This window comes from Canis lupus, chromosome 10 (assembly GCF_048164855.1).
Source record: "Canis lupus baileyi chromosome 10, mCanLup2.hap1, whole genome shotgun sequence".
NCBI lineage: Eukaryota > Metazoa > Chordata > Mammalia > Carnivora > Canidae > Canis > Canis lupus.
This window is the reverse complement of record NC_132847.1, coordinates 17794619-17811983: the sequence shown is the minus strand read 5'-3', so window position 1 is coordinate 17811983 and position 17365 is coordinate 17794619. Positions and strand designations below refer to the sequence as shown.

Here is a 17365-nt window from a genome sequence, read left to right as displayed (position 1 = left end):
TATCTGAGGGAAATGAAAACACTACCTTGAAGAGATACATGCACCACTACCCCGCCCCCAACTTATGTTTCCTGCAGCATTATTTACAATAACCAAGACATGGAAGCAAATGACATCAATGGAAGGATGAATTTTAAAAATGTGGTGTATGTATACATAAATATAGACACACATTATTCAGACATGAAAAAAAGAAGGAAATCTTTTCATTTGCAACAATATAAATGGACCTTCAGGGCCTTATACTAAGGGAAGTCAGAGAAAACAAATATGATCTCATTTTTACATGAATTAAAAAAAAAAACTCAAAGATACAAAGAACAGACTTATGGTCAGCAGGGCGGGGGGGGACTAAGAGTGAAGGGGGTTAAAAGACAAACTTTCAGTTATAAAATAAGTCATGAAGATAAAATGTACAGCAAAATGACTATAATTTATAATACTGTATTAATATTAATTAATTAACATATCTGAAAATTGCTAAGAGGGTAGGTCTTGAGAGTTCTCTTAAAAGAAAACAAATTTGTAATTATGTTGAAAAAAAAAAAAGCCTCTTACTTGTCAGGTAGCAATTCCGCAATGAAGTTTTCTACTGACACAGCAGTCTGTTTTTCATGGATGACTCCAGTTCGACGCAAGCTGTCTATCCGTTCCTGGGCGCCCTGAATGACAAGCATAGGTTAGAAACCACTTCCAATTATTCAGTACTGAATATGCTAATTTATGATTATATAAGTAAAACAAATATATTTAGACATGGTCACCTATATACCCACTGTAACTATTCAAACAATACAATTAACAAAAAAGTCCAAGCATGTTCCCTTCAGCATTAACAGTTTATATAGCAACTCCAAATTATTCCCACATACATGATCATTTTGCTTGCTACTATGAAATGTATTATTTTTATACTTATGTTCTAGTTAGTTATTACTAATATAATGAAACTATGTACTTAATGTTGATTTGCCAAGAGCTATCTTACTGATAAAAATCTTTCTTCAGTCCTAGTAGTTTTTATTTAATTTTCTCGAGTTATCTAAGTAGGCAATTGTATCAAAGTAAATTTTTTTTCTTTTTATTTCCTTTAAACACAGCCTTAAAATATGCACCAAAATGACAGCTGATTTATTTTCAACTGTGAATATACTGCACCAAAACTTATTTAAGAAAACTGTTGGGACACCTGGGTGGCTCAGTGGTTGAGCGTCTGCGTCTGCCTTTAGCTCTGGGCATGATCCCAGTCCGGGGATCGAGTCCCACAGGGGCTCCCTGTGAGGAGCCTGCTTCTCCCTCTGTCTATGTCTCTGCTTCTCTCTGTGTGTCTCTCATGAAAAAATAAACTAAATCTTAAAAAAAAAAAAAAAAACTATTACTTTATGCACAAAACTGAGGGGCTTAGAACACTATAAAGATAACTCAAAATCATCAATACATTCTTACAATAGAAAACTACATGTTTTTAGTAAAGCTGCTATTTATTTACTACTTTATCTGAATCACTTCATAAACAGTGATCATAAGGGAAGTGACAGCAAGTGTTTAAAAAGGCAAAATGTATACTATTTTTGAATGAAACTACCAGGGATGATAGGCTAACCTATTTTTACTATGGACAGCAGAGCTAAGGAGTGAATGAGAAAAAATGGTCAATTCTTAACAAATGAAAATTCCAAAAGCTAGGACACTTCTGGAGACAACTAAACTTATCTCAGAGACAACAGAAATAAAGAAGAGAAAGCAACAACGCATGAAAATGGATAAACCAATTTAAGAACTTACCTTATAAAGATTAAGGAGAAAAGAAGGTAAGAATTAAACTATACTAACATCAAGACTGTATTTTGCTTACCCTTCTCTCTCTAGTACCACGCATACTGTCTAATACCCACGACACATTCAATTAGTACATACTTCATGAAAAAAATGAACAAGGGAAGAAATAAATGCCTTCTTAAAAATTTTTATCACTCATGTTATGAATCTAAATGGTGTAAATCTAGTATCAGTGAATGAGGAGGCAGCTGTTGCATATGAAAAAAAATGTAATCGACAAGATATACTGGATAATGTAAATCTGCCTCATTTTCCTCTCAAAAGGAAACCGGTGATGGTTAATAATATTATATTATATTATATATAATATAACCGGCAAACTCTGGTTATATACAGATATTATACATACCTATAAGGTGCCAGGTAGTCAGGTCTTTAAAGCAAGGGAATTAAAAGGATCGAGAAGGGAGAAGGGGAAGAATCAAAGCAAGGAAAAGCTTTGTGGATGAGTGCTGCATTCCTTCACCAAGTACAAGGGAAGAAAGAGGGAAACTTGTAGGGTCAATCTAGAACCCACCTAATGGAACCCCATTACCACTCTGGAAACTTTCCAATACGTTAGAGTCCCCAAAACCAGGAAGAAATACTTAAATGTAAAGTACTATTAAGAGAGATAATAATAAAAAGCTTAGAGAATTCAAGGGATATCATAATTTCAGTATAAAACTTTTAAATTCAGTATGACTTAAGGATTAGCAATGGTTTAAAATTTCTTTTAGGCCTAGCTACTCTCTGTGTTCTCTGCATGTGTTTCCTTCCCTCCCCAATCATAAAAACCTACCCTGAGTTCGTTCCTTCCTTCCCTTCCTTCAATTTTATTTATTTATTCATGAGAGAGAGAGGCAAAAACCTAGGCAAAAGGACCCAGGATCATGACCCGAGCTGAAGGCAGACGCTAAACCATGAGCCACCCACGTGCCCTACCCTGAGTTTCTTTAAATTAAAACTCCACTGTATTTTCATAACAACAGTTATCTAAATAAACACCCAGATGACCAATACCTCAGAATGTAAAAACCCATTAGAGCTTCATAAAGCCCAAAAGATTATTATGAGAATTATGAAAAAATTAACTGCCAACTTCCTTATGCTGGAAAAGGTGTTCTATTACTCACTTTTAAACCAGCCGCATAGCCCACTGGCTGTGGGGCAATATTGGACTGTCCAGCTTCCCCTATGACCACAGCTAAGCCAAAGACCTCCTGGAAGGCATCTCGGATGGCAGCAACTTTTACTTCTTTATTTGAAGTCACTACAATATCCAGTTCACCTCCAGATTCTAGAAAGATAAGAAAATTTCAATTCCAAATTAAAATAATGAAATTCCCATAAAGCAATACCATACGCTAACATTGTTACTACTAACCTCACAAAAAACTGCCAAGATAAAGATGATGAACTTTATTACAGGCTGAGGAAGCTAAGACTGATAAGGCCTTGCTCAAGGAAATACAACTACTCAGCAATGATGTCAGGATTCAAACCTATGTCTGTCGCACTCCAAAATCCTCTTTTCAATACACAGCTGATCCATTACACACATTTTCACCCCTTTATCTAAAAGCATCTTTTTCCAAGTCCTCCGACTCAAACTGCCAACTTTTCCTGACTTAAAAATGAGCATTTAATGCATTATCTGAGGGAGTGTCATCTGCAGGCAGAAGACAGTATAGAATATACCTTCTAATGATTCTGAGTATCCCATCTGCCACAGATAGAACACAACAGGTTTTTTTTCTACAGAATACTGTTCCAGAATATATTAGTAGCTCCCTCTTAAAACAGCATTTTGTGGTCAAACAAGCTTGGGAGATGCTTTACATATTCTTTATTGGAAATTCACAATGAACATTAACATCAAGATTCTGAGAAAACCGAAAGTTAAAATTCATGACCTTAGCCCAGTACTTTCCATACTTAAAATGTTGATGGAATGTTAACATCTAATAACCACTTTCCAGAGATATCAATTTGGGAAATAATGTTATTAACAGCTATGAAAAAAGTTCAATTTTCTACTGTAACACTCCATTATTTTCACAAGATCTCATTTTCTGGCAAGCTTAAACTTTGGGTAAAACACTGCATTTTTAAGGCTGCAAATCAAAATGGTTTTTCTGCTGTTGGTTGATAAAGATACACATCTATTATACACAAACTTCTAATACCATAGGAATGCTGGAGTTCCCAGGACTTACAATTATTGAGCAATCACAGAAATGAACTGTGTGGCTTGTGAAATACAAGTAATACATTTAGGGTATGCTATAGGAAATGAAAAGACTGTTACTGATGAAGTAACTTGTCAAAGAGTTGTAAAGAAGTCTGCACTAAACAGGGACTGTCATGAAATGTGCTTTTTATCTAGAAAACAGTTCAAATGTGGCAGTCATTTTTTATCATACTTTTTTACCACGCTCTGCATCACTAAGAGAAAAAACCCAGATGTCACAAATAAATGGGCTATTTAGTTATAAATTAAACATCTATTACTATCCTAATATGCACGTATATAAGAAAATGGAAATGCCAACATATACAAAACTTGAAATTTAAAAAGGTTAAGAACAATATGAAATAAAAATTTTAAACCATTTTTATTATTCCAATTATTTTTAAACCCTACATACCATTCAGAGTTATCTGATCGAATACAACTAATTATTTCTAAAAATCTTTACCTAACATTTTGTGACATACTGAGTTCAAAGACCTAGTTCTGAGCACAGCACATTTTGCTACACAGCATTATTGGCTATCACTAGTAAAATAGATTTATCATGAAAGCCTTAGTATGGTAAAACATTTTGCCTCTAGAAACAATGCTATGCTTTTCCCTAATAAATATGTTGTAGAATAGCTGATATTATCTTCAGAATATGTGGGCTTATTATCATGTATCTTTTTTCCTAATAAGGTGATCTACAGATCCCATCTCTACTAGAATTTCATGTTACTAAAACCTGAAAGCAAGGAGTCCCATGGAAGAGAAGAAAACAAATATATATTTTTCCTCATTTAATTCTCCATGTGGGACATATCTCTTGACCCTGGCTGAATACCATTCATTAAACTGCAGCTCACAAGACTTTTTCAGCCTTTTTGTGATGAGCAGTGCCACCTTTAACAATGACAGGAAAAGTAATTATAAGAATGCAGGAAGCTAAACTGTGTTAAAATCCATTTCTAACAGTTCCTGTGCTTTCTTGATACATCTAAATCTATTAAGGTGATTTCTAGAATATTTCTGTAAAAATACCTTAATACCAGTTTTGTTACATCAGAATGGTCTTGCTTGCTTTCACTGCCTATCAATAAGGAGTCAACTTTTTCACATCCGTTGTATTGCTTCTTACAGCTAACTGATTAAGACTATATATTGTTATGATACCCACTAATAGTGAAATAGATTTTGTATCTTCCTCGTAACCCCATCCCCTTCATCTTCCGCCTTTCTCTTGCTGTCAGGCAGACTACTGGTCTGAGAAAAAGCCTCGGGTTTGAGTCCTGATTTTATTAGCTTCACTACCTTGGGGAAGTCACGGAGTTTACTTCTTCACAGAAAAGTATCTGCCACATCACAGAGCTCGTTCTAAGGCTTCAACAACTGCTTTCCCAATCTAACACAGTACTCGTTAAAATAGCAACAGCTCCAAAAATACTAATTCCTTTATTTCCCTCATTCAAAATATGGGCTTGTGAAGAAAAGACTACATATGACGCATTAATAATGTCAAACTTGATTACTATGAAGATATGAAGCCAGTATCTATGGTAGGGTCTAATTTCTAAATCCTCTGGCAGTTACAAAGGCAAAGAACAATTCAGCTGATTTAATACTTGATTCAATTTTCTACTTTCATGGAAGCAAAGTGGCCAAGTGTAAAAAATAAATTGAACAGGGGTTCAATCCAGCTCTACCCAGCTGTGTGACCTAGGTTAATAACCACTCTGAACCCAGGGCTTCCTCACCTCAAACTTGAGGAAAATACTTACTTTCCAAAGTTCCTAAGAGAAATCCTGCCTGGCAGAGCAAGCACTTAATAAACGATACTTCTTACTCTTAGATCTTGTCCTTTGACATTTACTAAAATGTAAACTAAAATAGCATTAAGATCCCTGAAAGCTACTGATTTTTTTTTATTGCTACTGAAAATGTCTGTTCTAGTACCTAGTACATGGCTTTGGCTTTTAAGTTGTTATTTTTAACAGAATGACTAATAATCGTTCACTGATCCTGCTAAGCGATTAAGTTTCTTCACATACTGGACATACGTTCAAAATTAAATGGCAGACAGCATGTGTGTCTATGTCAGCTATCTGGAGGATTCTTGGTAAGGAGGATTCAAAGGTGGTTAAAATCTCCCACAAACCTACTAATCAGATTTCATTAATAGATTAATTTCCTCCAAAAATATTATTCTCAAGCTAAGCATAATCACATTTCATGAAGATAGGTAATTGGACAACTATCAAAATCAAACATAAACAAAGCATAACTTCAAATGTCAATAGCAAACAGTAAAATTCATACACAGCAACACTAACTGTATTTATAATTAAAATATATTGCTTTTAATTGAAGTATACTAATTAGCATACTAAGGAATATTGGTTTTACTCCTTCCAAAGTTCATTCTGTAGAGTTTTCAAAATTTATCTGTGACTCAGAAAAAGATAATAACGCCAACACTAAGACTTACAATCACCTTACAACATAAGAGGATTTCCAGTGATTACAAGACTATGGAATCACAATAAGCAGCTGACAAAGGCACATACTTTGAAAACATATGGCAGATGCTGCTCTATCTTAGGTACATACTGATATATGGGGCCATGCCAGGGTCCAGCGTCGTAATCATGCTTTCTACTGAATGTTTTGTTTTATCAAGCACAGATTTCACCATCGGATTTCCAGCCACACCCTGCACAAGACAAATTAACATATAAACGCCCATTCTAAGCAAAGAACACCTGATGGTGAAAAAGTTTCTGATACATCGCAGACCTATAATTTGGTAAAATGTAAGAAAAACAAGGCTGTAGCAAGGTCAAATTGCTGTTAAGTTTTCAAAATGCTCTCTCTCATTTTCTCTTCTTCTCATAGACCCATAGCAGTCTGCAGACCACACTTTTAGGGGCAATGACCTGGAAAGTATGTATACCATATATACACACATATATGTAATCATTTTATGGATGTATGTATTCATATGTACTCATTTTATACATGTATACATACATTTGCATCTTATTTCTTTATGTGTATTTTAAATTCATTTCACATCTATTTATTTATATGAAAGACTAAACAAAACTTTAAACTGTAGTTGGTTGTCTCTACAGACTCATACTTGATTCCCTAAGAAAAAAATTAAAATATTAATGTTTCTCATCCTTCTTCCCCAGAATTTATCTATTAATATGTATTATTCTGCTGTCTTCTACTAACATTTCTTCCTTTTTCCTACTTCCCGTTTGTAGTGTTCATTCCCAAATTCATTCTTTTAATTCAGACCTATTCCTCTGAATTCTTAAAACCACACTATTAAACAGAAGGAACCAGGTCTGAGTATTCCCTTCTTGTGCTATACTTCTCCTGTGGTAAAAAGATTTCAAGGGAACAGTGCCCGCTGAGATGGCCCCTGGCTGCAGGCCACCATTCCACTTCTTCCTACCTACCACTGAACTAAGGTGATTCAGAAAAAAGTTGAGTTCGTAACACTGATATTTAAAACTGTCAGCCAATCTTACATGGAATATGACAAGAATGATTTATAAGACATGTGGAGTTGAGCTGGGTACAGCTGATAATGGAGACACTGACACATGTTCTTAACAAGGGAAAGAAATAGTAATCCCTACATGAAGAAAACCTTTAAAAAGTACAGAAGGATTAAAAAAAAAGCAGCTTAGAAAAGTATTATCTTTGTGAAACGTAAAGTTCAAACATAGTAAATTAGTTAGCCACCTATCAATTTAAAAATGTTTAATATATAATTAAATTGCAGCCAAACCCTCAAAATACTAGGAGGAACCTGAAAAAGTAATCCCAAAATTCATTAAGAGAAATAGAAAAGACTAGTAAAGAAAAATTCTGAAGTAAAGAGAAATTGGCAAACTTATAAAACCAAACACCGATAAATCGTTATGAAAGCAGAGACTTGGAATTGATCTTACTCATCAATGCATACTCCCCCATCCCCACCTGAGCAGAGCAAACTTGCAATAAGTATTATTATAATAATAAACAGAATTAACAATAAGTAAAATAGTGAAGTACTACTGCAGGGACAGACCAAACAGTGGAATAGACTATAGAGTACATAAACTGACATTAACACACAATTTCATAACTAAGATGAAGATAACGTATCAAAACACTGGGATATGATGTTGGAAGAGTCAGGTGGCTGGAAGAAAATTAAGTTTGACTTCTACTTTATGTAATAAAATAAGTACCAACAACATTAAATTGGTAGGTAAAAAAAAAAAAAAAAAAAAAAAAAAAAAATGAAACCATAAAAGAATTAGAAGAAACACAGGAAAACATTTACCACATTTGTGGTGGGAAAAGGTAATTTTTAACATAAAAAAAAATTTTTTTAATTCAGAGTTTTGTCAAAAAGGGTAAAATTCAAACATACAATAAATATAAAAGAAAACTGCAACATCTGACAGCACGTAAGAAAATACTACATGAGGAGCTCTTACAAATTCATTCAGAAAGAAAATCATCCTAATTCAAAAATGCGCAAAGAAAACTAGACTTCACAAAAGAAAAAAATGACAAAAAAATCACATGAAAAATGTTCAAACTTAGGAACCAAGAGATGCAAATTAAAATGAGGTATGCTTTTTGTCTATCAAATTAAAAAATATTCTATTTCAAGTTCATAATTAGTGTTGGCAAATGAAAAGTGCTGGGGCAGTCTATTCTGGTATAACCCTTCTGGAGAGTCATCTTCATCATCAGTAATTTTGTAAATTTTCACTGACATTCATGAGAAATTAACCTCTATAAAACAGAGATGAGCATAAAGATTTGCATACAAGAGGGCTCATCATAGTTGTTAAGAATTACCACTAGAGAATGCTGAAGTACATTAGCAAAATATGGGAAATAAAAGCCATAGCATGAAGGGCAAAGCAGCCACAAAGAAAAAAAAAATATTTCTGAAGAATACTTATGAATGGAAAGATGTTCCTGATATATGCTAGATAAAGGCAAACAAAAGACACAAGACTGTCCACATGTCACTACCCCATTTTGACTTTTATTTTTAAAAATTGCATCTACACAGATATGCACATAAGAAAGATTGAGAAGAACTATAGAAAACTGGTAATTAGAATAAAAAGAATTTTTATTCTTTTCTTATACCATCCTAGATTTTTAAAATTATTCTAATGAACATCTAATAGTTTCAGAATTAAAAAGTTCAGCATAGCTTTTAAACTAAAAACCCCTTACCTTAATAAAACCCCAGAGCCCACCAGCAGATGCTTCATCCTGACTTCTACCAACTCGAGGATCTTCTTGTTCCTCTGGAAAAGTAATGGCTGATGTGGTTCCAGGTCCCTGTGCCAGAGATGTCAAACTGGCTTGCTGAGTAATGGGAGTCGGCAACATACCTGGTAAATGGCAAAATTTCTAATATATGTTAATTTATTGCATAACTATTTCCTATAAAAAGAAGATACACTATAGGAGATGAATAGCTCAAAACAGCTTTAATAATGTAAATATACACTGAAGTGTTTCAAGACTGAGTTATGTACTCCAATAATTACCTAAACCTTTATAAAATACAAATGGAACAAAATCCTAAAGAAGAAATTTCTTGCCATTCTGAAGGCTTTTTAAGCCAAGTGTCCTGAAATGACAAAATATATATCAAAAAGTATTTCCTGGGGAACGCCTAGGTGTTTCAGTGGTTGAGCATCTACTTTCAGCTCAGGGTGTGATCCTGCGGTTCTAGGATCGAGTCCCACATCGAGCTCCCTGCATGGAGCCTGCTTCTCCCTCTCCCTCTGCCTCTCTCTGTGTCTCTCATGAATAAATAAAATCTTAAAAAAAAAAAAGTACTTCCTGTTGGCTCTATTAGCACTTGGATGTGGTCAACTGTAATTCTAATCCTTTCAGTGCATAAAATTAAATGATGTGAGCACCCAAGCTCCTCATATAAAAGTGCTAACAATTAGTAAATATTCCATATGCCCTACTTTAACTCAAAGAAGAAAATTCACATACTCATAGATATAGACATAATACCTGTACTATGCAAAACACTTTGTTAAGGTAGATAAGCAAAGTTGTAAAGTTGCTTCATTTCCTAAACTGAGAAATAACAGGCAAAAGATGAGAAGGATTAAGTTTTGCTGCTGGTTTCCAACAACCATTCCAGGGAAGTCAAAAAATAGGTGTAATTGATTTAGAAAAGGAGACAGCCTATTATCATAAATTAAAGGCACACATGAGCCTTGGTTTTAAATTTTTTTCCAGGACATTCTTATCCTGATAATTTTTTACATAAATCTTTTTAAAAAACTCAAATTTCACCTTGATGTTTCTCTATAAGTACACAAAATATTAAAACAAATTTTTGGAATTTTGTCTGACACTACATATACTAAAACACTACATTTTACAACACGTAACATTTATCATTTACTAATTAACATCAGCTTTATTTTGATAACTTAAATGTCAAAACATGAGAGTAGGAAACTTCAGAAAACAAAGACATGAGTTAAAAGAAAGGCAGCCAAAAAGAAAAAGTTTAAAAAAATAAAAAACAAATCAGGTGGTGGTGGTGGTGGTGGTGCAGAAATACAGAAACAGTGTTGATGAGAAAGTGAAATGGTACAACTGCTTTGGAAAACAGCTTAGCAGTTTCTCGAAAGCAAGCAATCCCATGACTACTTAAACACCAAAGGCACATGAAAATATGTTTTCACAAAAACTTATACACCAGTATTCATAAAAACAGTATGTGTAATACTGAAAAGTAGAAACAACACAAAAGTTCATCAGCTGACATAATGAATAAAACGTGGAAGGAAAATCCATACGAGGGAATATTGAGCCATAAAAAATAGGAGTACAGACATATGCTACAACAAGGACAAACCTTAATTAAAAATAAGCTTCTCCCTCTGCCCCTCCCCCTACTCACACGCCCTCTCTAACAAATAAATAAAATCTTAAAAAAAAAATACTAAGTGACAGAAGCTTGTCAGAAAAGACCTTGTATCTATTGTTAAGATTCTATTTGTACAAAACGTCCAAAACAGGTAAATTCATAGAGACAGAAAACAAATGAATGGTCGTCTGGGGCTGTGAACATCGGGAGCCAGTAGGGAGTGGCTGCTAGTAAGTATGGGGCTTCTTTCTGAGGTGATTAAAACTGATTAGAGTGATAGTGGCACAACTCTGTAAGTACCGTGACAACTACTGAAATGTATACTTTAAAGGGGTAAATTGTGTGGCATGTAAAGTATCAATAAAGCAGTTATTCAGAAAAAACACATTTAAACATTAGCTATAGCCATTTATTTCAAAGTATCAGTAAGAGAGAATTACCTGTTACCGGAGGTGCAGAGAATGATGGCATCAGGGGTGTTTGGGGAGCTCTTCCAGCATGTCCCCTTGTGATGTCATAAGCTGCCCCAACAGAAAATCCTGAGGTGGGAGGACCAGAAGAGGGTGCAGATGAAAGAGTACTTGGGGTAGAAGATGAAGGTGGGAAGTGAGCCAGAGGAGGATTACCGAAGGCAGCAGCAGGTGGCGGAGAAACAGGAAGGGGGACAGAAGTCGCTAGGGCTGGACCAGAAGGTACTGAGACAGGCTGTGCAAGTGACAAGGGCGCTGGAGGCTGCACAGGCGGGATGGAGGGCTGGAGGGCCGGCGGAGGGCTGGAGTAGGTGTGCAGTGGTAGGGGCTGTATGGATGACACATTCGGAGAAGAGAAAGAACCGGCTGTGGCTAGAGGATGGGGAGAGGGAGAAAACAACTCATTAAATTAGAAATACTTTCCACTTAATTTTCCAAGTATCTCATTCCTTTATATTGCAAAATTTAAAAATGTAACAGACCATCACCCACTAATTATTTTTAAATGTGTAATCTAAAGTACACAACAAACATGACTAAGTGCAAATGACTTTGAATCCCCTACATAAAAGCAGCAGCTACATAAAATTCAGTCACAATTCCTTTCAGAAGCAGATCTTTGTGTTTTCACTCGTTTTGCTCTGTTTTCAAGAAAACAGCCATTTTTCACCCCTTGCTGACTTAAGCACAAAAACCTACACACACACTCACAAATTTTGGGCAGAAGGTTAATCATCATCAAGTCATAGAACATGAAACAAAACTAGTAACTGCTCTTCAGGATGCTTTTGTTATAAAAGGAGGAATATAGAGAACAAAAGTTTACCCGAAGCAAAACATACTTTGGCCTTAAGTAAAAGATCACTTCCCTTCATCCTGGGAAAGATCAGAGAAGTTTTCATAAATTTATTTTTATTTTACTTGACTCTGAGAAAAGTTAATAGTGTCTCTACTACCCTCCAGACACAGCAGCTGCAAGGCGATGCCATGTACCTAAAGGAAGTGGGGTGGAAGACGTGGCAGCTGTGGCCAGTCCTGCAGGATGTGGTGGAGGAGTCCCCGGCGGGGTTGTCTCTATTCCACTCTCTTCCATCATTTTCCTTCAATAAGTTTACTGTAAAAATAGAGAAAGGTAATATATATTATATTGTAATCGTGTATTTTTCAAGAATAATTTTAGAAAACAATCAACAAGACACAAAGGCTTGTGTATATGAATTATAATGCCACTTATTTCTGAATAAAGGATCTGTCAAAATTCCTAGGAAAGCAGTCTGTGACAGTGTTTGATATGCACGTAATATGAACATAATATTTTCATATACATACTTTATAACTGGAAAATAATTTTATGTTAACTAATTCATAAATTTCAAACAGTAAATTACTAATATAATTTTCTGCCACATGAATGTATGTTAGATTTTTACCTAAATTTTCAGTATTATGTTTAAAATAAAAATAAATTAAATATTTTTTAAACACTTCTTTCCCCATAAAGCATTATATGTGGCCTATTTCTGTTACCATGAAAATAAAATTGAAATGTGCTCAATTTCCAAAGTCTCTAGTTCACATTTTAAATCATACTTAGTAATGTTATGTCTCACACTGTAAAAATACTAACTTCGGCAAAAATGTTATATGGTAACTAGATAGCAGGGTTCTAAGATAATAATGGATTACAAGAAACATGGGAAAATTTCCTTAAAAATCACAAATTTTCAAGCCTGTCTTAAGTATAAAATCAAAAAAATAAAACTTCTGTTTTTGATTTTGATGTATTCATTCATTTAACAAATATTCAGTGAAGGTCAACTGCTCGCCAAGCACTGTCCTGGTGCCCCTATGGACATACAATGTAAGCAAAAACAAACAGGACACTTACCCTCCAGTACAGGAGAGGAGCAAGTAATACCAATGTACAATGAAATGTAACCTTAATTATGTGCTCTGAGGTAAGAACATGGTCCTATTTGAGAGGAATATGGTTTTCAGGTGAGGAAAGGAAGCCACAGATAAGCAGAGCTCTGAAAGGTATATAGAATTTCCTTTTTCAGCAAGGAAAAAGGAGCAAGCAGGACAGGTTCCAGAGAAAGTGAACATATGGTAAGTATACAAGCCCTATAAGGTAGAGGGGACAAGACACATTCAAGAAAACCCATATGGCAAGGAACAGAAAAAAAAAAAAAAAAAGAAGAAGAAGAAGAAGAAGAAGAAGAAGAAGACTGGAGACACAGGTAAGAACCCACACTGTGTCAAACCTTATAAACTGCATCAAAGACGTGGGTTCTTTAAGAACAGAAAGGCACCATTCAGCATTCAAGCGGAGGATAACATATCATTTAACTTTTTTTTTTTAAGATATTATTCATTTATTCATGAGAGACACACAGAAAGAGAGGCAGAGACACAGGCAGAGGGAGAAGCAGGCTCCATGCGGGGAGCCCCACGTGGGACTCCATCCTGGGACTCCAGGGTCATGCCCTGGGCCAAAGACAGGCACTAAACCGCTGAGCCACCCAGGGGATCTCTCTTTTAACTTCTTTGAAGAAATTTTAGGCTCACAAGAAGATGCAAAAATAGACCAAAGTTCCGAAGAATCCTAAACCCAGCTTCTCCTACCAACAGCATCATCATACCTAAATGCAGTACAGAGATCACACCCCGGAAATTAACACTGGTGCGGTACTAGTAACCAGCGATTTTATTTGGATTTTCACCTGTTTTTACATGTATGTGTGTTTCTACGTGTGTATGTGTAGTTCTATGAAGTTTCATCAAATGCAAAGACTCATGGAACTAACTGCACAATCAGGATACAGAACAGTCCCATCATCCTAAAGAAACTACTTCGTGGTGCTCCTTTGTCACAGCCTTCCATTAACCACAAGCTGTGGCAACACACTGTTCTCTATCATTTTCTCATTTAACGAATGTTACCTAAATAGAATCATATGGCATAGAACATTTTGATATAGGCTTTTTTTCAGTCGATATAACGAAAAGTCCTGAAATCCATCCAAGTTGTTGGATGTATTACTAGTTGGCATTTTTAAGAAACTGCTGACGAGTATTCCATTTTATAGATGTGCCACAGTTTACCTATTGGTCTACTGAAGGACATTTAGGATAATTCCAGCTTTTGGCAATTCGTTTTTGTGTTTTTAAAACAGTCCTTTGACCAAAGTATGCAGATTGGGACACAGGGCAGAGTAAATGCAGAGAGACTATTAAGAAGGATAGAATTAGTTTATATAGGAACTAGTAGCACCTAAGACAAGTGCCTATCAACTACAGGGAGGGGTCCTGAGGTAATCCTGCCTTCCAGGCCATTAGGCAATGTCTGAAGACAGTTTTGGTTGTCAGAACTAGAGGGACTACTAACATCTAGTAGGTAAAGACTAGGGGTTCAACTAAAAATCCCACAATGCACAGAAAAGCCCTCACAACAAAGAATTATCTGGCCTCATATATCAATAATGCCAAGAGTGAGCAGCTTTGGCCTAGACTAGTGTGATGACAGAGGGAATAGCGAAGAATAGGTAGCTTCAAAAACTGATTTGGGGACCATGGGCAGAGGTATCACTCACACAACTGGCTATGCCACTCATTAAGATAGGGAATATGAAAAAAAGGTCACGGTGTTGACGTTTTCTTTTTTGGGAAGCGGCATTATACACTGTTTAAAATTGAACATTTTGAGTTTAAGCTCCTTGAAACACTCAAGTAGAGACACTAACGTGGTCTGAGTTTTAACAGTAAGTGTAGGTTTCTTCAGTTTATTCACAGTCTCTAAAGTCATGTTCTGGAATGAGGTATTGGAAGAACAGAGTATCAAGTGAAAAGAAAAAAATGATCCGACCAATCCTTGAAAAACTGCCTGGCAGATGAGCTTGCACAGAAGAGTGAGATGACCAAAAAGGAGAAAACCAGGAGACTGTGGTGTCCAAAAGCCAAAGAAATTTCAAGGTGAAAATGGGTAGCAGTAATCAAATGCTACAGAAATGCCAAAATAGGATGATACCTGAAAAAAATGCAACAGATTCTCCAAAGTGAAGATACGAACACAGTGAGAGCTATTTCCATGGGAAGAGAAAGGCTAGAAGCCACTTTTAAATGGACCGAGGAGCACGAAGTGAGCTAGGAATACACAACACTTTCGCAGAGTTTGGTTGTAAATGTCAAGCAAACATATACAGAATTAAGTAATGACCAGGGGTTAGGGAGGCATCATCTTCTCACTCAGTACATCCACTCGCCGCCAAAGGGAGATAACCTGGAACACAGATGGCCTTCTGGGGGACTTAGTCACCCAGTCGAAGCTACCTCTTTTCATCTCCCCATCTTCCTCTGTACAGATGCTAACAAATCCTTTACACTGGCCAGTGGAAGTCTGGTTTAAAGATAATCTTGATCCCTAAAATTAATGAGTGTGTTGGCAAAATAACCTGTGCAACGCAAACTACTTATAACCTACAATAAAGGATCAGTTTCTTTCAATCTTAAAAGACATACTAAGAAAAGGCTTAATGATTTTATTAGATAAATTTTGTGCGCATAAACATTATGCCTTCCACTAAAGAAAAGCTACTGTAATAAAGTAACAGTGAAGTGTGAGAGTTGGTAAAGGTTTTAGCGAGCAAGTCTCAGCATAAAAAAACACTATTAATGTAGGAACATTAAAGAAAGTGACGAAATGACTTAGCAAATGGGGAGTCCTCAGTCTCTGGTCAGTCAGACCCTCCTCTTTCAATTTGCTTCCACTGTGGTTTTTTCTGTTACAAAGTGAATGGCTACTGATTAAGAATACAATAAAAGAATTGGAATGATGCAGCTTTGATCAAAGTAAAAACATTAAACGCAAAAACTACCGATGTTCTAACAGTGACGAGCGCCAAAGCAAGAGGAGTTTTGTCTCTGCACTCTCAGCCCTGATCCCCAAATAAACTTCCCTAAAATGATAACTGAAGGAAAGAGTGGACGTACAGGAGAAAGACCGGAACGCCGACACGTGTCCTGTTCACAGGCAAGCACATCTTACCTCTCAAAAACACCTACTCTGAGTGGCAGAAGCGTATACAAATTTTGCCAATCTGGGAGAGCAGCGATCTCGCAAATCTGCCTGAAGCCGGTCCCGGAACAAAGAGCTGAATGCCAAAAACGTCTGCAGAGCTGCTCGGCACACCTCGGGGTTAATAAACTACTCCCCACTGCCGCTCCCGGTGAGCGAACCCGGGAGTCGGGCGAAGGCGGGAAGGGCCGAAACCCCGTGCCTAGGGACGGCGGCCTCCCCGCAGGCTGTGCCACGTCTCCAGGCCGGGCTGGGCCGGGCTAAGGTCCGCGGGCGCCGGCCGCCCGTCCCGCTCCCGCTCCCGCTCCCGCTCCCGCTCCGACCGCCAGCGCGCCGGGAGGCGGGGCCAAGCGGCAGCCGCAGGGGCGCCGGCCCGGTCCGCGCCCCGCGCCCCGCGCCCCGAGGGAAGGGCCGGAACCAGACCCGCGACCCGCACCGGCAGGGGCTGCCCGCTCGGCCAAGGCCCCCGTGCCCCGGCCGCACCCTGCAGGCCCGCAAGCCGGCGCTCGGGAGTCCAGGACCGCCGCGCTCCGACGCGAGCCTAACCATCCCGCGGCGCCGGCCGGCGGCCCGCCCACCTCACAGGGACCGCGCCCGCCGGCGCCCGCATCCCGTCCCGCCGCCCGCACGCACCGCGTCGCTGCCAGGCTGACGCTCACCTGGGGGCCCGACAGGGTGCCTGCGTGGCAGGTGAAAAGTGCGGGACAGGAAGTTCGCGGCGCTCAGACTACCGCCGCGAGAAGACCACGAAGACGCCGGCAGGAGCTCGCCGCCGCGCGTCCCCGCCTCCAAAATGGCCACCGGAGGCGCACGCCCCTGCGGCTGCCACGTCG

General features: G+C 37.6%; 1 protein-coding gene across 3 annotated transcripts in view; it reads right to left on the bottom strand.

Annotated features, from left to right (window-relative positions):
• PRRC1 (proline rich coiled-coil 1) overlaps positions 1–17350 on the bottom strand; it is a 40634-nt gene extending 23284 nt beyond the window's left edge. For 2 of the 3 annotated variants that reach the window (XM_072840850.1, XM_072840852.1), the window contains exons 1-7: positions 17192–17350; positions 12452–12572; positions 11429–11830; positions 9317–9477; positions 6665–6767; positions 2955–3118; positions 559–662 (exon numbers count right to left, since the gene is read on the bottom strand). In XM_072840850.1, the coding sequence (XP_072696951.1) occupies positions 559–662; positions 2955–3118; positions 6665–6767; positions 9317–9477; positions 11429–11830; positions 12452–12554 (1037 nt within the window). In that variant the 5' untranslated portion in view covers positions 12555–12572; positions 17192–17350. Of the gene's footprint in view, positions 1–558; positions 663–2954; positions 3119–6664; positions 6768–9316; positions 9478–11428; positions 11831–12451; positions 12573–16502; positions 16738–17191 lie in introns of those variants that run through there. The other variant, XM_072840851.1, reaches the window with a different exon arrangement.
• Between the last annotated feature and the right edge of the window lie 15 nt (positions 17351–17365).